We start from the raw sequence: 25,572 nt of genomic DNA, 5'->3' as shown, positions 1-25,572 counted from the left end.
CAGTTTGTAAACAAATTTCTAATAATTTATAATTTTATTTCTGTTTAATCTGAGATTTTGCTTTTATTTACTATATTTTGAGACTTTAAAAAATAATAATAATGTTATTATTATTATTAAGAAAATTCAAATATTAAAAAAATATAGCTGACAATTCAACCGTCATGGCGTCTTTAAAAAAAATAAAAAAAGAAGAAGCTGTTTATTTATAGCTTTAACTGAATGGCTTTGATTTGGTCAAATCACCTAGCTTATATAAGAGCAGCCTTGGCCTTGAATAATAAAATATTAAAATCTTACTTGCTCGAATCTCACTGATGGAGGTGGCATTCAACTTCATTTCTTTTGTCTTCTTTCTTTCTTTTATCATTTTACTCCACACACAGTGGAGGAAGAAGGCAAAACCCCGCCGGAAACTGCCACCAGGGCCGTGGAAGCTGCCGATCATCGGAAACCTGCACCAATTCATGTCAGATTCACAGAAACCCACCCATCATGTCCTGGGAGAGTTGGTAAAAAAATATGGCTCCCAGGGCATCATGAAATTTCAAATAGGAGAAATTTCAGCTGTGGTCGTATCTTCGCCGGCTGTGGCTAAAGAGTTGCTAAGAAGCCACGACCTCACTTTCACGACCAAGCAGCAGTTTCTGGCTATTAAAACACTGTTTTACAATGGTTTGGGCGTTTCATTTAGTCCGCACGGTGATTATTGGAGACAATTGAGAAAAATATTTGCCATGGAGCTCCTCAACGCTAAAAATGTCCGGTCGTTCAGTTCAATCAGGCACGATGAGATCCATTGTCTATTGGCCCATCTCCGTTCATCATCCGGCCAGTTGGTGAATGTCACAGAGAGAATCGGCTTACTTATGTCCTCCATTATATGTAAATCTGCATTCGGTAATAAGATCAGATCGAACAATACTATCTTAATTTATATTAGTATGTTATGATCTAGAGTAGGCCTGCTAGCTTAAAAATAAATATATATAGATCTGATTATATTATTCCGTTCATGATATCGAGATATCCAGCTAACAGTACGTAATATAAAATATTATTTGATAACTACTGCAGGTAAGGTATTTACCGGGAGAGAAGAGTTCTTAGAGCAAATAAAGGAAATATCGGAGTTGTTGGGTAAATTTGATTTTGCCGATGTGTTTCCGTCTTGGAAGGTTCTTCACAGCCTGTGCAGCAACAAGAACAGGATCATGAAAGCTCACCGTAAAGTAGACAGAATTATTGAAAACATCATAAAAGAGCACAGAGAGAAGTTGGAAAGTGGTGATTGTTTAATTGATGTCCTCATAACACAAATGCATAAGGGTGGCCTTCAACTGCCCATCACTCATGACAGCATCAAAGGCGTAATTCTTGTAAGTATATATATATATATATATATATATATATATATATATATATATATATATATATATATATATATATATATATATATATATATATATATATATTTATTTATTTATTTATTTTTTTTTTCTTTTATTTATATAATTGATATAAATAAAGATATATATTTGTAAAATGAAAAAAATTAGCCAGGTCGAGTGGTTAAGAACTCGGCTAACTCAATTAAAATAGACGAGTTAACTGGGCCTAATAGGTCGAGTTAGGCGCCTAGGCAGTTGGTCGCATAGGGGAGAAATCGTCACGACCTAAGGACTCTTAGATGAATTTTTGCAACAGTGCTATATATTGACATTATCATAAGCTAGCTATCCTTAAATTCAAATGGGATTTTTTTTTTGGGTCAAGGTGTTAGTTGGAGCATATATGCATGCATGCAGGAAATATTTTCAGCAGGAACTGAGACATCAGCAACAACAGCGGTGTGGGCAATGTCAGAAATGATGAAGAATCCCAGGGTTTTGGCCAAAGCACAGGCTGAGGTGAGAGAAGCTTTCAGAGGGAAAGAGAAGTTGGAGGAGGAAGATATGGACGAATTACCATACTTGAAATCCGTGGTCAAAGAAACATTGAGGTGTCATCCTCCGGTTCCTTTGTTATTTCCCAGAGAGTGCAGGGAAGAAACTGTGGTGTGTGGATACACTATACCGTTCAAATCAAAGGTATTGATTAATGTGTGGGCTTTGGGTAGGGACCCCAAATACTGGGAAGATCCAGAGAGCTTTATACCCGAAAGATTTGAGAAGAGTTCAATTGATTTCATGGGAAACCATTTTGAATATTTACCTTTTGGCGGCGGGAGGAGGATATGTCCAGGACTTGGGTTTGGTTTTGCCAACGCTTTGTCACCTTTAGCACACTTGCTCTTCCACTTTGATTGGAAGCTCCCTCCTGGAGATACATTGGACATGACGGAGATTAACGGAATAGCTGTAACAAGAAAGAATGATCTTCTCTTGATTCCTACTCCGATCCATCTTTGTTAAGTACTCTACAAAATAAAATCCCACCTATGATGGAATAATCCCCTGTTTTGTTTTACAAACAACTTGAATATTATTGTTCCTCGTCTTAATAAGAGTCAATAATGTTAAGCCATTAACAGAAAAAAAAAAAAAGTGTTATTAGTGTAGTAATTTATTCAAATGAATAGTTGATATTATTTGTGTTTAAATATTTTTAATGATTTTCCTATGTTACCCTTAATTATCATTATCTTCTCTCCTAAAAATTCCTTACACCCTTAATTTTAATGATGCGGCTCCGTTATTTATGCGGATTAATGTTTCCCAAGATTATTAACCTTGCAAATAAACCATTTGCTTCTGCCGCGCCCGTGCCGAAATACTTCATCGTAGTTCACCGCAGTTCGTTCCTAGTTCGCTCTGTGATAGATTTAATTAATCCGGGGTAGACCCGAATTACTAAACTCGATAAATAAGGGATAAAAAAAGGCGTTGAATATGTGTCGCGGGGACAACTTTGTATTGATAATGTTTGTAGAAAGATTACAAGATGAAATGTAATAATAATACCAAGAAGTAGATCCCCTAACCCAGACAATAATCACTCTTTTTATACTAGCTGACCTCCCAACCAACCCCCCCTATTCTCGCGGGGCGGTTGGATTGCGCCTTGACCGGGTCCACGCGGACGCCCGGGGCCGTCTCATGCTCCTGGGCCGACGTAGGCTCTGACCGAGGCCACCCCTAATCAGGCCACGGTTGGCCCGTAGGCCGAGGCCTTGGTCGGCCCCAGCCAAGGCCGCCCTAGGCCCTTCGCGTCGGCCCTCCCAGGTCGGTTCGCCCCGGGCTCATGCCTAATATATCCATCATCAGTCCCCCTACTCTCCGAGTTGCGGGTCGTCGTCAACGAAGGAGAGTAGCCCGAGTCGAAGGTCGACCCCAAGCCCACGGGAAGGCGTCCGCCCCCCCCTCCTTCCTCTTTGGCGGCCTTTGGTGTGATTCCATCGCGATCGGGACTTCTTCTCTTCCTCAAGAACACTAACAAGTCTTGGACTCCTAGGCATCATGTATGAGACTTTGATTTCTGAGTTCACTTTTGGGCGAGCTCATGAGGTAGCCGTCCTCCTCTCGGGTGAGCTCATGAGGTGGCCCCTATGATGCGTCCTCTTCTTGGGCGAGCTCATGAGGTAGTCGTCTTCCTCTTGGGCGAGCTCATGAGGTAGCCCCCTTGATGCGTCCTCCTCTTGGGCGAGCTCTTGAGGTAGCCGTCCACCTCTCGGGCGTCCTCTTCTTGGGCGAGCTCATGAGGTAGTCGTCTTCCTCTTGGGCGAGCTCATGAGGTAGTCGTCTTCCTCTTGGGCGAGCTCATGAGGTAGTCGTCCTCCTCTTGGGCGAGCTCATGAGGTAGCTCTCTTAATGTGTCCTCCTCTTGGGCGAGCTCATGAGGTAGCCCCTGTGATGCGTCTTCCTCTTGGGCAAGCTCATGAGGTAGTCGTCCTCCTCTTGGCCGAGCTCTTGAGGTAGTCGTCCTCCTCTCGGCCGTCATCTTCTTGGGCAAGCTCATGAGGTAGCCCCCTTGATGCGTCCTCCTCTTGGGAGAGCTCATGAGGTAGTTGTCCTCCTCTTGGGCGAGCTCATGAGGTAGCCGTCCTCATCTTGGGCGAGCTCATGAGATAGTCGTCCTCCTCTTGGGCGTCCTCTTCTTGGGCGAGCTCATGAGGTAGTCGTCCTCCTCTTGGGCGAGCTCATGAGGTAGCCCCCTTGATGCGTCCTTCTCTTAGGCGAGCTCATGAGGTAGCCGTCCTCTTCTTGGTAAAGGTACCCCCTTGGTCTAAGAACTCTTCCGTCAGGTGGCGAACGAGGTCGGGCCTCATGCCCACTAAGGGTAGCCCGTCGACCCCAAGTCACCGGACTTGGTCCGTTAAGCTCTTCCGTCGGGGTTGGTACGCGAGGTTGGGCCTCGTGCCCCCTTAAGGTGAGCTCGTTGGCTCCAAGTCACCGGACTTGGGCTGTTAAGCTCTTCCGTCGGGGTTGGTACGTGAAGTCGGGCCTCGTGCCCCCTTAGGGTAAGCCCGTCGGCCCCAAGTCACCGGACTTGGGCAGTTAAGCTCTTCCATTGGGGTTGGTACGCGAGGTCAGGCCTCGTGCCCCCTTAGGGTTAGCCCGTCGGCCCCAAGTCACCGGACTTGGGCCGTTAAGCTCTTCCATCGGGGTTGGTACGCGAGGTCGGGCCTTGTGCCCCCTTAGGGTAAGCCTGTCGACCCCAAGTCACCGAACTTGGGCCGTTAAGCTCTTCCGTCAGGGTTGGTACGCGAGGTCAGGCCTCGTGCCCCCTTAGGGTAAGCCTGTCGGCCCCAAGTCACCGGACTTGGGCCGTTAAGCTCTTCCGTCGGGGTTGGTACGCAAAGTCGGGCCTTGTGCCCCCTTAGGGTAACTGAAGAGGTTGGATGGGTACCCTCCACCCCTTCTACGAGTAGTGAAAATGAGTCTACGACGAATTTTTACTGCTTTTATTAAAGTTAAGGGGACGGACCACCTTACAAGATAGAAATACTGGAAGTACTTGAGCAGGGGCTCGGAGTTCCATACTATATCTATCATCTCTCTTTTTGGCGTCTTGAGGTCCTCCACCCTGGCTATCTTGGAAATGTGTTCGAGGTCGAGGTTGAGGGACCAAGCCAAGTAGGTCCACCTCGTCTTGGGGTGGACGGCTGTCTTCTTATACTCCTTAAGGTGGTCTAGCTTGCACGGAGCTCAAGCTTGCACGGGGAGGACCAGGTAGGTTTATGAATTGGACATCTTGAGGTCCTCCACCCGGGCAATCTTGGAGATTTATTCGGGACCAAGGTTGAGGGGTTGGGCCGACTAGGTCCCTTAGTAGTGAGCGGGGGCGTCCCCCCGATACTACCGTTAAGGAATGTCAAGAGCTCCTCATGAGCTTCGTCCTCTCCGCGGAGAGGTACCTCTCGCGTTGTTGCACCGGCTTGATTGTGGGGTCGACGGCGTGCCTGTGGGTGGTGATGTCCCTGTTGAGGCCCGGCATCGGGGGTCGGGGCGAGTTGGCCTACCCTCGACCGGGGTGTCGGGCGCGTGAGGTGGTCGGCTCGGGCCATTATGCCCCCTTGAGGGAGCCGGAGGCGGGGTCGGGGCCCTTTGTGTGACACCCCGATATTTTAAATCACCTTAGTGTAATCAAATCAATTTGTTTTGAAAGTAAAATTTATTTTACAATCTTAATTTTTGAGATGAGCCTGCAAGAATCATTTTATGTCTATCAATCCCTAAGTCCATTTAATTTTCTTGAGCCCAAATAACCTAACTATATTTAAGTCTAACATCATAACCCAAGCCCATAAATACTCAAGCTTACACTTCTTGGCCCAACTTCAAAAAGGAAAATCAGATTTTTATTTTTTCTAAAAATATCCATAACCCTAGTTATTTTGCCATCCTCTATCTCTCTCGTCTATTTCTCTTCCTGGGCAAGCAGCGTATAACAACAGGCGACCTCTGCTTCTTTTTGGCGAGGCTTCTTCCCGGCGGCAAGTGAGCAGCGACGATGGACTTGGATTCCTCCTTCTCCGGCCTCGCGATGAAGTCCAGCAACAGCAGATCGACTCTTATTTATTTGGGGATGCTGAGCAATGGTGAGCTCTTCCCCGGCGTCCTCCTCTTCGACCAGCTAGCAGCGAGCAGACCAGACAGTGTCTCTCTCGGTCGTTTGACGTGGGTAGTGCGGCGGCGACGGGACAAGCCTGGCGAGGTCCTTTCCCTCTTCCCTGTTTTCCGACGAACATAGTAGACCCGTCGTCCTTCTTCCCCTTCCGGTGTTGACAGATTTCGGTGGGCTGTGGCGTGGACTGGCTGTGTGTTGGGAGAGTTAACAGTGGCGTAGGTGTTCCTTTTCCAACAAAGGAGGAGCCATGGTAACCGGTGACGGGATCTCTGTTGTAGCAACGGTGGCAGTGATTCAGACAATTGGGTTCCTTTTGAAATGTCTAGCTCAAGAGAAAAGCTTAGGATTGGATGCTAGTACTTTTGGAGCTTAGTTTGAGGTAAGTTTCTATGCCCGTTTAAATTACTTTGCCCTACTAAATGTTCTACTTATATGATTTGTGTACTTCAATTATTTTAAGAATGTGTTCTAGTTTTAAAATGTGATAAATATCAAAATATGGTTATTTTGGTGTTGACTTGCGATTTATATGGGTTGAAACTATATTTTTGAAAGGTGTATAATCTATGGTGTGTCTAAATGTTTTGTGTTGAAACCCCATTATAATTTTGCTATAGAGTTCGATTAAATTCATACTTTGAGAAATATTGATTGAAAATCTAAGTATATTGAAATGAGTGAAACTATGTTTATATTGGAGGATATGAAGTTATATTTATTCTTGAAGGACTATCTTTTTGGAGGAAATGTGTAAATTAGAGAAAATGTATTATTTTGCATACTATTATATTCTTTTTGGAGGATGAAAACTAATTTGGAAAGTATGGATATTGATGGGTTATATATACTCTATGCTATTTGAAAGCTATGATTTAAATAATCTACGGGCAAATGAGAATGTTTATGAAAATATATTTTTGGATAATTATTCTTATTTTTTTTTTGGAGGATATATAAAATGTATCTATTTTTGGAGGATATGTGGATATGATGGATGGTTGTGGATTTGTGGACTTTGGTCCTATGTGGGATCCGACCCTATTTTGATGATATTGTATTCATTAGAAAACATCCTGGATACCTACTATATGTGGAGTTGTAACACCCCCCAAAAACAAGACCTAAAAACAAGTCTTAACACATGCAGATTAACAACAAAACACTAGCACAGCGGAAGAAAACGGAAACTGGATAAAAGAAATCCAAAACAGGGGTGTTATGCCATGTATACCACACTAGGTAACGCTAAGGAGACAATCTGCAAGTGTAACACACTATCCCAAAACATCACTCTAAAAGCAATCTAAAACCATTGGCGCGCAGGCCACAAAAACACAGTCTAAAGATACAGGTGCTAAGCTACCGGCTCTAGACATCGCGTTCGACTACTCAACACCTGAAAGATACAAAGATAAACAACGGGGCGACGCCCGGTCAGCGAATAATGCTGGTAACCCACCAATACCGTTAAGTATCATAAATAAGTAGATATATGATATAAAAACCATTTTCGAAACGGAATACATATATATAAGTTAAAAACCAAGATCACAAGACAACACAAGACTCACTGCTCACAAAAATAACACCGGGAACACATCCCAACCACAAAGGTTAACCACACACAAGGATAAAGACTCACTCAACGGCAACACATGCCAAAACACCACAAGCCTCCATGACTACACACGTCACGAGAGAAGATCACACAACCACGGTTACACAAGCCCTCGTGACATCACCCATCACGAGTTGATATGCCTTCCTTATGCCCTGTTCCAACCTTATGGCTACCCCCAACCTTGTACCTTCAAAGCCAACCATTACCTCCAGAAATCCCCTGTACAGCCAAGTCCAACCTTATTCCGCCGGGACCGTCGTCCCCCACCTATAACCACCAACGAAAACCCACCAATCACGGCAACACATGCCCGGATAACACAATGTTATCCCCCAATCACGTGGACTCAGCCACAACTCCATAATCACGTCACGGCCACCACGAGGACCACTGCAATACCTTGGTGACTAGTGTCCCATACCACTAATCGTGCAATCCAGGTAGAGCCACACACGCACCACCACTCATACGAATCAATCAACGGATTGCAATGAAGGTATGAAACGCACTCGATCAAGGAACGGGTCACAGCCCACAACAACAACGATGCATAACACAAGTTATCATCAACCAAACGGAAGGTACAAACCACACACACACACTAGTACAAAGACAACGAACTAGCATGCTTAACAACGGGGAAACTCAAGATAGTTTCGAGGAACTCACAAGACACCTCTTGGTTCAACGAAACACAAAGTTGAACACTTAGCACGAATCAAGACACCAAAGATCCTACATGGATATCTACCATATAGTTCTAGACCTACGAAACATCAAGAAGACGCTCAAGTAGTTCCACAAAAGAACAACGGGAAGCCAAAAGATCAAATACCGAGACAAACAAATCACGCGGAACAAATCCCATCACCACACCACTGTGTTCCCCGTGGGTGGACCCACGGGTAGTGCCCCACCCGTGGTCCCGCCCGCGGGTAGGCCGGCGGGTGGTGCCCCGCCCGCGGGTACATCCCTGTACCACAACAAATCCCTTCGGGGATTTTCTTCTCCAAACACAACTTCAAGTCCAAAACATGCCAAATCTCACGAAACACAACAAAATGACTTGAACCATGGAAAATGCCAAGCAATGGCACAAAGGAATCCTAAACACAAGCTGTAGATATGCAATATCACAAGATAAATGCATAAACTCTCACATTTCATAGCAAAACACAAATAGAAGCCAAGAAATCATATATAGGTAAGCAAAATAGGTTTTGTAGAGCATGGGTTACCTCTTGAAGACCAAAAGACTTCACTTACACCACAACAAGCTCTCCACTAAGCTCACTAGCCAAACCCACTTCAAGATCAAACCAAAAGACCATAAAGATCCCACCTTTAAGAAAAAGACAACTAAGATGGAACCAAAAAGACTAGACAAGCTTAGATCTTACCCTTCTAGATGCCCAAATAGGTGAAAGATTGAATCTTGGAAGCAAAACTTGGAATCTTGACAAAGGTCTCACTTGGCTTGAAGAACAAGCTACTCTTCTTTTCTAGAGAGAAGGTAGAGATATTTTCTAGGAATTGTAAGGGATGAAAATGAAGAAGTCTTCTAGGTTTAGGTTACAAAACTAACTCTTGGTGAAAAGACAATGATACCCTTACTAACTCTTAGAAAGTGTAAGGAACAAGGGAACTCCTCTTAAAGCACAAGGTACAACACCACTTAAAGATTGACTAGTCAAATACTAGTCCTTGAGTATTAAAAATCAGGATTTTAGGAATCAATTCCTCAAAAGAAATAGAATTAATTACTCAATTAATTCATGGATTGGAGTGTAGATTTTTGGGGTGTCACATCCTCTCCCCCTTCAAAGAAGTTTCGTCCCCGAAACTTGGGTACAACGAATTAAGAACGAAAGGTAACAAGGAAACAAAATTGTGACAAGAAATTTCAAGAATATCCCTTTTGGTCAAAAACTCCAAAAGTTCTCACAAGGGTTCCAAAGCAAAGAAGAGGACATTATGAATTCAAGGATTGGCAAAAGGGTTAACAAACGGATAGATTGAGCATCAAGAACTGTAACCTCAACACAACAATCAACTTCTAGACAACAACCAAGAACTAACCCAAACACCAACTAACAAACTAGCTAGCAACAAGGCAACAAACAAAACAAGCAAGCACACAAAGCACACAACAACCTAACACCGAGCTACAACGGCTAAGAAACAACAAGGAAGAAGCGAACGGGGTTACCACAACACAACTAGAACTCCTCACTCTCCGACTCTTCGGCCTCTTCAGACTCTTCTTCTTCGGCTTCATCTCTGTGACTAGAACTAGCTTCAAACCGATCCAGCGTCTGATGCACTGCGACAAACTGCGACCTCACAAACGCAAAGCCCTCGGCGATCAAACTGTTCTGCTGCCGAAGCAAAGAGGCGACGTCCTGCTCTCTCTTGGTGCGAACTTCTTTCCTTCTCCGACTTTCCTCACTGTCTGATTCACTTACTTCAGCTTCAGCGGTCCCCGGTGCTCCTTCTTCTTCTTCCTGATCTGCTTCCTCCTCAACTTCTTCGTCACTACCCAATCTCTGGACTGCAAGGCTCAACTTCCTGGCATGGATCCCAAGCCCAGCAGCTAACTCTGCTCTCTCAACAGGTGCCTTCCTTGCAACCTCTTCAAGCGTGATGTACTCACCACTATCCAACTGAAACAGATTACAACTTCGGAGATTGGCGGTATCCAACACCATCTTTCCCACAGCCTTCGGGAGACAACCATCCACACTAACACCTTTCTTAACCAAAATCCAACTTAGCACCATGCCATACGGCAAACTCTTCCGGTTGTGATCCCGGCAAAACACCATGTGTTGCATCATCAAAGCAGGCAGATTGAACTTAACCATATTCTTCAGACAGAAAGCAAAGGTACATTCCAACTTACCCAACAAACTGCTCTTGTTGTTATTAGGCAACAAACAATCTGACACCAACATAACCAAGATCCTTTGTTCCGCAGACAACCACTTCTTTTCCGGCCTCGAAGCTTGAGTGAAACCACTCGTACGGCCAAACAGATAACTCAAATAGTCACGGTACCCCATGGCATCCGTACTAATCCAAGAATGACCACTGTACTGAGCCACTCCGGTAGCAGACAAACTCAACAACTGAGCTAACCTCTTCTCAGACAACACAACCTTCACACGTCTCACCTTAGAGGTGATCTCAAGCCTTTCACCTTCCTTCGTCACAACCATGTGACGGTAAAACTCCTTCACCAAACTCGGGTAAGTCTCGGCCCTTATGGCGAGAAACCCATCTAACAAACCTTGAAACTTAAGCAAATCCAACAAGGAACTTGAAAAAGATTCTGGATCAAAAGCTTTACCTTTAAGCACAAGGTAGTGGGCATCCACCCATTCCGCTTTCCTAGCCAAGCTTGACCTTCTAGGCATGGTGGAAGATGATCCAAAGCTCAACAAACAAAGCCCACAACTCTCCTTCTACACACTCACGCTGCCTCTCTCTCTCGCTGCACTCTCTCTCTCTCTCTCGCGCTCTCTCTCTCGTGCTCTCTCTCTCTCTCTCGGCGATGGCGGCGGTGCAGCGAGGCTCCAGCGGTGGCGAGACAGTGGTGCGACGGGCAGGTTGGTGGGGGGTGGGATGGCTTCGGGTAGCTCACGGGTAGGGAGAAGGAAAAAGGAGAAGAGAATTTGGGAAGAGAAATTAGGGATTTGGGTGAGATTGGGAAAAAGATGATTAAATTTGGGGATTTTGAACAAAGTGGGAATTTAAGGTTTAAAAGGAATTAAAATAGGTTAGGTTTCAAGAAAGATAATTGGCTTAAGTGGTTTAGAGGTTAGGTAGAAAGGAAATTGGTTAGGGTTCGAAACTCAAAGGTTACAAAGAAACATTAAGCTTAACTTTTAGGCAACACAAGGAAAGATTTTGGTAGGGATTTGCTATTTTTCCAAATCAAAGAATACTTTGAAAATTTAAGGAAAAGCTCAAGGAATTGTTGTAAGAACAACCAAGTACAAAGGTGGAAGAATTGGGCTACACACAAGATAACTCAAGGATAAGATGACTACCACAAACAAGATACCAACTAAAGAAAACACTTAGCAAGAAAAGAGTCTATACTAAGCACTTCAACGAAAAACTAACAAGGAAAGCATGCCGAGGATTGCCAAACAAAGACAACTACGAAACACAAGATAGCACCCAAGGCAACAAAGAACATAACGCTCTCGGGGACACAAGGATAAGCTCCGAAACAAGGGTTACCTGCTAACTCCTCCTCCACCAGACCCTCCGACTCCGCCTGCGAACGCGCCATCACGAAAACTCTCCCAGGTGGCCTAGCTCCAACAGCTCCGTGACCTGAACTCCCTCCTGGTGCTCCTCCAGCTCTCGGGGGTGGTGGTAACGCTCTCTGACCGGCAAGCTGAGGACACTCCGCGACTCTATGACCAACAACCCACCAGCGAAAACACTTAAACGCCTGGCCATTGCAAACTTGGCCCGGATGCACCTTCCCACACTTGCGACAACCAACCGACTTAGCTTGAACCGGAGGCTCCATCCTAACTGGTCCTTGAGAAGAAGATGACACAACTCTAGCCGGAAAACTCCGTCGGGGCTTCTTGAAAGCAAAAGAACCTCTACTCTCAACTCTCTTCCTAGCCAACTCAAGCGAACTCTTCTGAAGCTGCTGAACACGAAACAGATCCGCGGCACACAGATACGCATCCTTGAGGGAACTAGGCCTACTCACCGTCAACGCTTTTCATGCCTCATAATTCAGATCGGCAACGAAACGCTCAACTTTGGCAAGCTCTGTAGGCACTAACATCCTCGCGAAGCGCGCCAGCTCTAGGAATTTCTTGTGGTACTCCACCACAGATAGGGGTCCTTGCTGCAGATGAAGGAACTAATCAAACATGGCGGCTCGCACATGCGCTGGGTAGAACCTTTCGCGCATCCTGTTCTTGAGCGCGGTCCAATCAAACCCAGGCTCTTCAAGAATGGTCAGACTCTCGTGAACCCACCACAGATCAGCTTCTTGGCAGAAGTAGAACGTTGCCAGTTCTACTCTCCTCTCTTCGGGACAGCCCACCACGGTAAAAATCTTATCAAACACCCGTAGCCACTCTTCAAGGACTACAGGGTCTTCTTCACCAGCAAAGGAAGGCGGCCGATGCCCGGACACTAAACGACCCACATCGCGGTGCCCAACCGGAGGCGGAGGCAGCGCGGCTTGATTATTGTTCAACAGAGCTTCACTGAGAGACTGCATCGTCTGCGTCAACTGATGGAGATTCTGGGCGAGCTGCTCGTTGGTCGGGGTCTCTGGGGAGCGAGCGCGAGGACGAGGAGGCATCGCACTTCTGCTACAACAACAAGGTTACCAAAAGAACAAGCAACCAAGCAAGACAAAAAGCAACGCACATTTCACCGCGCAACCTAGAGTCCTAAGTCTAATACTTACCTCCTTAAGGTCGCTTAGAGGTCTCAAAACACATTTAAACACTTAGAAAGTCTAGACTTAACTCTTCCTAGGCTCTAAACCAAGGCTCAAAACCTAGGCTCTGATACCAACTGTAACACCCCCCAAAAACAAGACCTAAAAACAAGTCTTAACACATGCAGAATAACAACAAAACACTAGCACAGCGGAAGAAAATGGAAACTGGATAAAAGAAATCCAAAACAGGGGTGTTATGCCATGTATACCACACTAGGTAACGCTAAGGCGACAATCTGCAAGTGTAACACACTATCCCAAAACATCACTCTAAAAACAATCTAAAACCATTGGCGCACAAGCCACAAAAACACAGTCTAAAGATACAGGTGCTAAGCTACCGGCTCTAGACATCGCGCTCGACTACTCAGCACCTGAAAGATACAAAGGTAAACATCGGGGCGACGCCCGGTCAGTGAATAATGTTGGTAACCCACCAATACCGTTAAGTATCATAAATAAGTAGATATATGATATAAAAACCATTTTCGAAACGGAATACATATATATAAGTTAAAAACCAAGATCACAAGACAACACAAGACTCACCGCTCACAAAAATAACACCGGGAACACATCCCAACCACAAAGGATAACCACACACAAGGATAAAGACTCACCCGACGACAACACATGCCAAAACACCACAAGCCTCCGTGACTACACACGTCACGAGAGAAGATCACACAACCACGGCTACACAAGCCCTCGTGACATCACCCATCACGAGTTGATATGCCTTCCTTATGCCCTGTTCCAACCTTATGGCTACCCCAACCTTGTACCTTCAAAGCCAACCATTACCTCCAGAAATCCCCTGTACAGCCAAGTCCAACCTTATTCCGCCGGGACCGTCGTCCCCCACCTATAACCACCAACGAAAACCCACCAATCACGGCAACACATGCCCGGATAACACAATGTTATCCCCCAATCACGTGGACTCAGCCACAGCTCCATAATCACGTCACGGCCACCACGAGGACCATTGCAATACCTTGGTGACTAGTGTCCCATACCACTAATCGTTCAATCTAGGTAGAGCCACACACGCACCACCACTCACACGAATCAATCAACGGATTGCATAGAAGGTATGAAACACACTCGATCAAGGAACGGGTCACAGCCCACAACAACAACGATGCATAACACAAGTTATCATCAACCAAACGGAAGGTACAAACCACACACACCCGCTAGTACAAAGACAACGAACTAGCATGCTTAACAACGGGGAAACTCAAGATAGTTCTGAGGAACTCACAAGACACCTCTTGGTTCAACGAAACACAAAGTTGAACACTTAGCACGAATCAAGACACCAAAGATCCTACATGGATACTTACCATATAGTTCTAGACCTACGAAACATCAAGAAGACGCTCAAGTAGTTCCACAAAAGAACAATGGGAAGCCAAAAGATCAAATACCGAGACAAACAAATCACGGGGAACAAATCCCATCACCACACCACTGTGTTCCCCGTGGATGGACCCACGGGTAGTGCCCCACCCGTGGTCCCGCCCGCGGGTACACTACCCACAAGGCAACATGTTCCCCGTGGGTAGGCCGGCAGGTGGTGCCCCGCCCGCGGGTACATCCCTGTACCACAAAAAATCCCTTCGGGGATTTTCTTCTCCAAACACAACTTCAAGTCCAAAACATGCCAAATCTCACCAAACACAACAAAATGACTTGAACCATTGAAAATGCCAAGCAATGGCTGATAAGTGCATAATTGTTCATTTTTATACCCCATGTCTACCCCATATTTAGCCTTGTTTTGCTTATGAAGTGTCACAATGTTGTTCAAAATGATCTTTATTTTGCTCATTTGATCCATTATGCGCAATTCATTATCTTTGAGTAGAAATGAAGGATTTTAGATCATGTTGGATGCATTTGGAGTCAAGGGGAGCCAAGATGAAGCTAAGGAGATGGATGCAACACTTCCAAAGGAGCCAAAGAGTGATGCTTTCAATGGTGTTGATCATATGGACAAATTTAACCAAGGCAAAAGTGGAACAAGCTGAAATTCTCGCATGGTTTGGGCACTGTTCTGTTTTCGGGGCATATCTCGGTCTAGAAATATCCAATTTATGTGATTCTTGCACCATTGGAAAGCCAACTTAAAGGGCTACAACTTTTTTGAAGACCATAAGTGCCAATAAAATGGTTTTAGATAAGAAAAATAGCCTAGAAGTCAAGACAAGTGCACAGAATTCTGTTTCCAGCAGCCTCGTACGCCCTGCCGTACGCCCATACGCATGCCAGTACGCATCTCTTCTCCCTGATCCATTTTTCACTGGAATTGCACCAAAAATCGTACCCCCTGGCGTATGCCCATCCCTGAGGGCGTCCCAATCTGCTCTGCTCTATTTAGGGTCGTTTTTGTGTCATTTCTACACGGTTTTGGACCTTGTTCCAACCCTAGACATTTCCTTTCACTTCCTTTCATATTTTTAGGTTAGATTAGGATTAGATTTATGTTTCTTAACACTTTTGAAGCTTGTAATCTTGGATTTGAAGCTTGGATTCCAACATTTCAAGATTCCACCATCCAATTTCTTTTGAGAAGTTTTCTTCCTTTTATCTCTTTATTTTGCAAGATTTATGTTTCATACTTGTGTTCTTGTGTTCTTTATGCTATTTAATCATGAGTAGTTAGTTTATGGACTTGAGTTAGGGTTGTATTTCATATCTTGATGCTTAGTTTGTGATTATTGCAAAAAAGGGGAAGAACACTACCTAGGGTTCATGTGTTTGTGAAGGTTTTGTATTTATATCTTGTTAATATTTGATGTACACATTCATTAGCTTGTTTTTGGAGGATTCCTTGCCTCAACGAGAGTTGGGTGATGAATCCAAGCCACCCCTTGCATAGACCCGATTTCTTCCTACGAAAATAGGGGAAATTGGGGATTTTAGATGCTTTGTGTGCTTGATGGACTTGGAATTGATTTACCACGAAAGTGGGGCAATTCCTTGTTCTAATCCTTGTTTATTAATCATGAGAATGGTTCGTGGACTAGGATACCTACGTGCATTCCCGCTTGATTCCTTGGTTACTTGTTCTCCCTAATCCCTTAGGTTGTTAAAGCATCTAGATGATAATGCTCCCTAGCTTGAGTCCTATTTCTTTATTTTGTGTTTATCTTTGTGTATATGTGTTAGTTTTATCATTTCCTTAAACTTGTAGTTTGCTTAGCTTCTTGTTGATTTCCTTATGCTAGTGCCTAGTTTTTTGTGATTGCATATTGCGTGCCATAACCCCCAATCCCCTGAGGACGACATTATACACCCGAACTCACATCTTATTTTTGCTACAATCAATGGCACAAAGGAATCCTAAACACAAGTTCTAGATATGAAATATCACAAGATAAATGCATAAACTCTCACATTTCATAGTAAAACACAAATAGAAGCCAAGAAATCATATATAGGTAAGCAAAATAGGTTTTGTAGAGCATGGGTTACCTCTTGAAGACCAAAAGACTTCACTTACACCACAACAAGCTCTCCACTAAGCTCACTAGCCAAACCCACTTCAAGATCAAACCAAAAGATCATAAAGATCCCACCTTTAAGAAAAAGACAACTAAGATGGAACCAAAAAGACTAGACAAGCTTAGATCTTACCCTTCTAGATGCCCAAATAGGTGAAAGATTGAATCTTGGAAGCAAAACTTGGAATCTTGACAAAGGTCTCACTTGGCTTGAAGAACAAGCTACTCTTCTTTTCTAGAGAGAAGGTAGAGATATTTTCTAGGAATTGTAAGGGATGAAAATGAAGAAGTCTTCTAGATTTAGGTTACAAAACAAACTCTTGGTGAAAAGACAATGATACCCTTACTAACTCTTAGAAAGTGTAAGGAACAAGGGAACTCCTCTTAAAGCACAAGGTACAACACCACTTAAAGATTGACTAGTCAAATACTAGTTCTTGAGTATCAAAAATCAGGATTTTAGGAATCAATTCCTCAAAAGAAATAGAATTAATTACTCAATTAATTCTTGGATTGGAGTGTGGATTTTTGGGGTATCACAGGAGTAGCCTGGTAGAAAACATCCTGGGCTACTTGGACTAGTTACTACTCTTTTGGGTGGGGGAAGCCCATTAGGGGGTGTGCACACTTAAGGTTTTAGTCATTTATCCCACGAAAGGGACAAACTTGTGGAGTGGCCGGTAGAGTGGATTACCGTGTCACTAGGGCTTAGTTGATCTAAGACCCTTCGTCCCTTTCACCTTATATATATATGAGGTTATATGGATGTGTGAAATCTCGTGAGTGATGGTTATGATATTCCTCCGTATGTATATGTGATACATGGAAAAATGATTTGAGAGATATGATTTGAATTCCTCCATACCTATGATTATTGATGTATATGTTTTTTGAGAATGGCTTATGAGAAAGTCTATACTAAAAATGATTATTTGAGAATATCTATGTCTTGGGATGAGTAATTGATGAGTAAACTATATGTTGCTATGAGTTCCTCCATATTTATATTATGTATATCTTGAAAATGCTTATGAGAGATGATGGTTTATACAAAGGATTATTATATTGTAAAGTATTATGTAAGAAAGTTTACTTTGAATCCTCTATACCTATGTTTATTTTGAAAATGAGAAAGAATGACTATGTATTAGTTATACCAATTTGGGGAGTGCTAAGTATTATTTATTTGGATCTCTATTAACTTGTATGAATTGTAGTGTTTTCTGACTAGAGTGTGTATGGCGTTGGTGCCTAACTTACTTTTGGGAAAACTATTTTGAGAAAGGATATAATACCTATTTTGGGGTGAGTCAAGAATATTTTTACTGTAGTTATGTACCTATATATATTCACTTGACTAAATGTTTTCTAAATGGTGATCTATTCAAGTCTTAAAGTTTATTTACAAAGTATAACTATTTTCGAATTATAAATGTATTTATTTTTACAGGGCAGAGTAGAGCTTACTTAGCATTTTATGCTAATTCTGTTGTTTGTGTTTTTCCAAAATCTTTTGTTTTCAGGATATGAAATTAGTGGCTTGCTTTGAGAGCGCGGTGTAATCTTCGTATACCTTGTAATAGAATTTGTACCCCAAGAATTGCTTATGGTATAGTTGAATGGATTATTCAACCTTGTATTTGGATTGTAGATAGAAACTTTGTAGCCTGTGCATTTGGGTTTAGAATAACCCAAGTGTGGCATAACACCCCGTGTTGGTTTAGTTTCCGCATATTTTGAGAAATATTTTCTTTTTGTTCTTTAGTTTCTGTACTTAAAATTTGGGGGTGTTACACTTTGGGCAACCTCTGGGCCGACCGGGATACCTCCCTGGAGCCCCCGCGCGATGCGGTCCAATGTCGCCAAGGACTGTTAGAGGAGGCCGCCCCTTCCCGGAAGAGGGCAGGATCCGGGGGAGGACGGGCGACCACCGTGTCGTTGCAGTGGTTGTTGAGGCGATCTCTGAGGTCACCCGCCAACCTCAAAGAAGGGACTTGTATCTGACTAGTGGTCCCGTTGAGGCTACCCCTAGTCGGGGAGGCACGGGTGTTACGGGAGCCGCGAGAGTTGGATCTCGACCTTGCCATAGTTCGTGGAATATGGAGCACGCTCGAGCTTGTATGTCAACTCTCAACAAGAGCACCAATGATTGATTTAATTAACCCGGGGTAGACCCGAATTACTAAACCCGATAAATAAGGGATATGAAAAGGCGTTGAATGTGTGTCACGGAGACAACTTTGTATTGATAATGTTTGTAGTACGATTACAAGATGAAATGTAATAATAATACCAAGAAGTAGATCCCCTAACCCAGACAATAATCACTCTTTTTATATTAGCTGACCTCCCAACCAACCCCCCTTATTCTCACGGGGCGGTTGGAGGGCAATTTATACCATACACCCCGGCGTATAGCTCTATGTGCGCCCAGCTTCAAAACGAAGCCGTATGGAGTTGATACGTAACGGCCCTTTTTTTATTGTTCAGTTAACGCCGTCAAGTGGTAAGAAGAGGGAAGTGAGAGAGGGGTTCTAAAGAGATGGTGTCGTCGCGCCGATCATGTCTGTTGGATTAGAGAACACGGTAGCGATCTGATTGTTCGATTTGCTCCGTATTTTGCAATTGTTGGATGTAAGCCATGTATGATTCGATTGCGCAGCAGCATGTGGCGGAGACAGAGCAAATAACTGATCCTGTTGGAGTGGTAGATACAGAGGATGTTAATCCAGGTATTAATATTTGATTTTTAAGATTTTCTTTTGTATTTTGTTTGATGTATGATGAATATATTGAATTCGTATGGGTTATTGATGCGTTGAATTATATAAGAATTGATATAGGATTGCTGTTTGATTGTGGTTGTATTGGATGTTAGTATGGTCTGATTTGAAGATGTTGATCTATGGAGGTTTTATGTGCATTGTATGGTTTGATTTGTTCGTTTTTGATGCAATTGTGTAGATTTTCGGATTGAATGTCATAGTAAGATGGACTGAAAAGATAGTTTTATGTATTTATGATTATGTGTATTGTGCCATGTGTTTATGTGTATTATAGTTATGGATTATGTACATTAACAGTATGGGTAGTTAAACTGTATGTGGTTTGCAGCTGATCAGGATTTGGTAGGGATGTCAGTGTGTTCGGTTGATGAAGCATATGACATGTATAATTACTATGCTTTTAAAGTAGGTTTTAGTGTGAGGAGGGGTAAGCAAAGATATACTTCTACTACAAAAACAATGAAGACGAAGATGTTTCATTGTTCGAAGGATGGATTTAAAAGGATTACAGGGAAAGGGTGTTATTCTAACATTGATGGTCGTACAGGTTGTGGTGCATTTGTCCAATTCGATTTACATGAGAATGGGATGTGCATTGTTTTGAAGCACGAGAAGTTGCATAATCACGAATTGGTTCCACCAAGCAAGAGTTACCTTCTAAGGTCACATAGGATGGTGTTTAGGAATCATTTATCCTATCTTACTGATTTGAAGAGCAGTGGTATGTCTGTTGCAGATGGTGTAAGATTCCTTAAAACACAATCAGGGGGATCACCACTTGTTGGTTTTACAAGTAGAGATGCATATAACTCTCTATGTACCGATGCATTGAACAGATTGGATGGTACTGATTGAAATATTCAAACGGAGGCAGTCAAGTGAAAGGGATTTTTACTTTGATTTTGAGGTGGATTTGGAGTCAAGGTTGTGTAGTTTTTTTTTGGAGGGATGGACGAATGAGGAGAGATTATGATTTGTTTGGGGACTTGTTAGTTCACGATACAACATATCGTACTAACAAATATGACATGATTTGTGGACCTTTTGTTGGCATGAATCACCATTGCATGAATGTTATGTTTGGATGCAGTTTTTTGATGAATGAGAAGACTGAGTCATTTGTATGGTTGTTTAAGACATTTTTGAGATCTATGGATTACAGAAGTCCACATTGCATAATGACTGATCAATGTGTTGCTATGGCTGCTGCAATTGTTCAAGTTTTTCCAAGTTCACGACATCGGCTATGTATATGGCATATTGGTGAGAACTCAAAGAAACACATTAAAGGGTTAAGAAATCAAAAAGATTTCTTAGATATATTCAATTGCTTGTTGAAGTATACGGATACAGAGGCACAGTTTGAATTTTACTGGACAATGTACGTGTCTGATGTATGCTTCGTTATTTTTGTTTTTGTTTTTGTTTTTATTATTAGTTTATATTGGATTATCATTGAATGACTATTTTTAGATTATAGTATACAGAATACAGAATTAATTTTTTGGATCAAGTTTATGTGTATTTATTTGATAGTTTATGTGTATTCATGTATAAGACTGTGTACATTAGTCTGTTCTGTATGTGATATCCTGATATGCTTGTAGGTTTACTTTAATATATTTATGGCATGTTATTTCAGGATGGTTACAACATATAAATGTCACAATAATCATTGGATTGAAAAGCTGTATGGGTGTAGAGAAAAATGGTGTCCTGCATTTAATAAAGATTATTTTTCGGGTGGGATTTTATTTTCTCAAAGGAGTGAGACCACAAATCACTCTATTTCTAGAAGGTTGTCCAAGACACCTGGTCTGTGTGATTTTTATAACTCATTTGTTGGGGTCATATCAGAGTGGAGAAGTAGAGAGAATGGGGAAGATGTTCGGTGTTCACAAGGTGTACCCACAATGGTGATGGATAATGTTAAGATTCTGTTGCATGCTAGGGAAATTATACAATTGAGATATACTATTTGTTCAAAGAACAATTTTTGAAAGGTGGATCATGCTATCAAGAGTGTGTGATGTTGGAAGATGGTGTGTATAAGTATCATGTTTGGAGGCCTGATGTTGATATTATTAGGCATGAAGTGATCTTTAACAGTAGACAAATGTACATTGGATGTAGTTGCAATTTGTTTACCGAATTGGGGATTTTGTGTTGTCATTGTTTACGCATTCTAAATGTGTATTGTGTTTCTGAAATCCTTGAGAAGTATATTTTGAAGAGGGGGACTAAAAAAGTTGTTGAAGTTGATAATTTTGATATAATGTCGAGAGTTGATAGTGGTAATGGGGCATATTCTGTTTGGTTATTAGAAATCATTAGGAAATTTCAGAGGCTTGCTGTTTACAGTCAGGAAAATATCGAAGGACGGAAGATTTGTGAAGAAGCAATTGCAGATGCAAAGAGAAGACTTGAAGTTGAATGTAGTGGTAGTTTATTTGAAGAATGTGACATAGGATCTCCAAGTGGTGTTATAAAGGATCCATCTACTAAGCGGACGAAAGGGTTGCGGAATAGGAGGGTGAGCAGTGTTATTTCAAAGAAATATAACAAAGTTCAATCTCAAGTTGAGGATGATATTTTAAATATTGCGGGTGATGGATATCTTGTCCACCCAAGTTCCGGAGGTTCTAGTTTTTGTCACGTTAGCACAATGTCAAGCATGGAGGATAATTAAAGCATATGTTAGTGTTAATCATCGTAGTTATATGTATCACGTACAGAATGATGTTGAATCATATAACTCAGAAGTAATAAAATAGACATTTATTATGATTTGTGCTGTTTTAAAAGTTTATGTGTATTCATTATATACTTTATGTGTATTACTTCATATGATTATGTACATTTTTTTTTGTGTTAATTACTTTTATATATTTACGTACATTTCCTTTTTAGATTTGCAGTTATCAGTATAGGGAAATGATATGCTTGGTCCTATGTGTATTCTGTACATGGATTATATTCAGTAGGATGTTTGATTGTATACATTAGCATAAACAAAATATTTGTTAGACTTTTTTTTAGTAGTATGTGCACTGTTTTGAAAGTTTATGTGTATTCATTATATGGGTTATGTGTATTACTTCATATGATTATGTACATTTTTTGATAGTTCATAGTTTGTGAAGTATTTGCATTGATTATGCACAAAACTATGTTGGGGAATATGAAAAATATAGAATACGAGTAAACATTAGATTGGACTACCAAAAGGAGCATATACAAATTTCTGATAATTGTTTATCAACTGAAACTTCCAAAAATTGAACCAAAAATACAAGTAAGTCTGAGCTTGGATTAGCAGAATTGCTTTTTACAGATTCTTGTTAGTAGTTTCACTTCTATTTCTTGTAGATGTCCCTCGCTGAGTGCAAGACTGTTTCCATGTATTTGTTGTTCTTCCACATGAGGATGTTTGCTGCATATTTGGCTCTAAGCGATGTAATGAAAGCAGCCTACAATAAACAAAAGATAGATGTTAAAATTAGAAGAAACAAGAGATAACATGTGTAATGTAGAACAAAGTTGATTATTACTTACATCACTATCCCCCCATATGAAACCAGTTTCCCACTTGTCTACCTCAGTCCCTTTGAAAGTTTCCATGTGGCACATGCAATACACGCCACAATCTGCTGTGTTCTCTTCATCTTGCCATGGCATGTGAATGCACTCCACTTCGATATTCTTCACTTTCCTTGCAAGGAAGTTTTTCTTCAATTGGAGGTATTTGTAGAAAGCTGTTTTCTGCACATTATAGTAATTGTAGTATTTAATTAATTTAAGTAATGTAAATATTAAACTATAGGGTATAGATATTAAATAGGAGTATTAGTATATCTTACCAATTTAGCTGGGCAGTTCTCATATCTGTTCTTACTTGGTATTCCTTTGGACAATAGCTTGTTGTCAATGATATGAAGTTTTGACTTGGGGATGTTAAAGCACATTAAGTAGTAGTGATTGTGCCTCAAGATTGTAAAGAAAACCTGAAATGAATAATCAAAAGGAATTTAACAAACTGTGTCAAATACAGACATAAATTCAATAATCTTAGAATTCATATATATATATATATATATATATATATATATATATATATATATATATATATATATATATATATATATTTACTTACAAGACTTGCATCTGTTATATCAATAGCAGTCCCCCTCAACTTGTAGTCAATATTTGTACAGAAGTCACCAATATCCATATTCCTAGCTTTTATTTCAACCTTTTCAAGCGTCATCTGTAAAGAAGAGGTTGTGTCATATAGTACATTGTTTAAAAAAATGGTTAGTTCTAGATGTGTACTTACGTAAGCAGCTTCTGATGAGAAGAAGATCCTCTTTGGTTGATCAATTGCTCTTTTCATATCAAGCACTGTCAATATGTGTGCCCAGATTTGCAAGATATTTGTAGCTAGTTGCCCACTTGCCAATGTTGCAATGTCCTCTCTCGTTGCAAACAGATCATGGGCAGAAAACAATATTTCACTGGAAATAAACAAAACAAGTTATATTACAAAATAAACACTTCACAATTTAAAGAAATCTACTGTTGCCCATAATGTAAATGTATAATGTACATAATGTTATGAAATAATACACATAACATATAACCAAGATACACATAATTTTGTGTTTAAGAATAGTTGTTATTTATAATGAGGTATAGGAACTGAAAGCATCTGTTATAACAAGTTATAAATGACATGTTAAGAAGGAAAACAAAACACCTTAGGAAGAAAAACAACGCACCTTAAGAAAGAAAACTACACACCTAAAACTTTAGGTCGACACACCTTAAGTTTTAACAACTAATGCAATTATCGATTTAATTGGCTCTTAAAATTGTCGATTTAGTCTCTTATCCAATGCAATTTCACTACTACAAAAATAACATACAACGTTCAACATATAACGTCAGTGTTTCACTACTGGAAATCATGGAATTTCCGACCACCTGAAAGTGATATTAAATCAAGTTGAAAGCAAAAAGTGGTCGGAAATCGAAACAAAGGTTTTTCCGGATACCAAAAGTGGTCGAAACAAAGGTTTTTCCGGATACCAAAAGTGGTCGAAACAAGGCTTTCTTTTTTATTTAAGATCACTTTTCAGGTAGTCGGAAATTATATAATTTCCAGCAGTGTTTTATAAAACCTACATCAAAATATTAAATAAATTAATAATTTAAAAAAAAAAAAAAACTTTTCACATCAATTTTCGATAAAAACCGACGTCATAAATAATTTTAAATAAAAAAATAATAAAAAATACTATAAGACGTTTATTATTTATACAACCAATGTCGTATACTTTTTTTTTTTATTTTATCTTTTTATAATTTGTATATGACGTTGGTTTTCAACTTTTCATAAAACCGATGTCGTATACTACTAAATTATTTTTATGTTTTTGAAATAAATTTAAGACGTCGGTTTATAGAAAACCAAGGTGGGTTTGGACTTTGGAACCACACGTTTAGCTTATAATCTTATTGTAAATATATATTAATTGATTGGGTTGTGATTGGTGATCATATCGCAGTTCAGTGGTAGTGAAGTGAATTAAAAAGTCGGCTTTGAACCAAACACCCAATCCTCCTTTTCTAGCTCATGTTGCTAAATTGAGCGAGCGGGTCCTTTCCCAGTCAAACTAGTTGTCCTGTAAAATGGTAGCTGCCAAGTGGTGGGGTGTTCTTTAATCGTAGCCACCAAATAATTTTTGGCTACACAATTAGTCAAGTTAAACACGTAAGATATATACTCTTTTGTGGAACAAAAATCTTGCAAATCTTAAAAGACAATGAAACCAAACTCATGGTGAGACCAATTGGTTTATTGAATTTTCCAAGTAAGAATTATGGATCCATGAGACAAAAGTTAGGAAGAAATTCAAATTTACAATACACATTAATTCTACCACGTGAATAAGGAAAACTGATAGCATGCAACTACTTTTTGGGTATAACTTATATCAATGTGTTGGGCAGAGATGATGGCGATATACATTTTATGTGGTCACTTAATTAGCATCACTAATTTTGTAATTTTTTTTTTTTAACAGCACGTTATAT

General features: G+C 41.1%; 1 protein-coding gene and 1 long non-coding RNA gene across 2 annotated transcripts; both read left to right on the top strand.

Moving 5' to 3' along the window:
- The first annotated feature begins 301 nt into the window (after positions 1 to 301).
- On the top strand, positions 302 to 2,446 carry LOC109158643 (premnaspirodiene oxygenase-like). The gene is made up of 3 exons (XM_019306536.1): positions 302 to 900; positions 1,078 to 1,379; positions 1,809 to 2,446. The coding sequence occupies exons 1-3, from the start codon at positions 318 to 320 to the stop codon at positions 2,412 to 2,414; spliced, it is 1,491 nt and encodes a 496-aa protein (XP_019162081.1). The 5' UTR covers positions 302 to 317; the 3' UTR covers positions 2,415 to 2,446.
- A 3,383-nt stretch (positions 2,447 to 5,829) lies between these two features.
- Positions 5,830 to 18,391, top strand: LOC109158644. Its single transcript, XR_002050425.1, has 2 exons — positions 5,830 to 6,448; positions 18,214 to 18,391. It is a non-coding gene; the product is annotated as an uncharacterized LOC109158644 (long non-coding RNA).
- Positions 18,392 to 25,572: the final 7,181 nt, after the last annotated feature.

This window comes from Ipomoea nil, unplaced genomic scaffold (genome assembly GCF_001879475.1).
Source record: "Ipomoea nil cultivar Tokyo-kokei standard unplaced genomic scaffold, Asagao_1.1 scaffold2826, whole genome shotgun sequence".
NCBI classification, from domain to species: domain Eukaryota; kingdom Viridiplantae; phylum Streptophyta; class Magnoliopsida; order Solanales; family Convolvulaceae; genus Ipomoea; species Ipomoea nil.
This window is presented reverse-complemented; position numbering and strand designations above follow the sequence as displayed.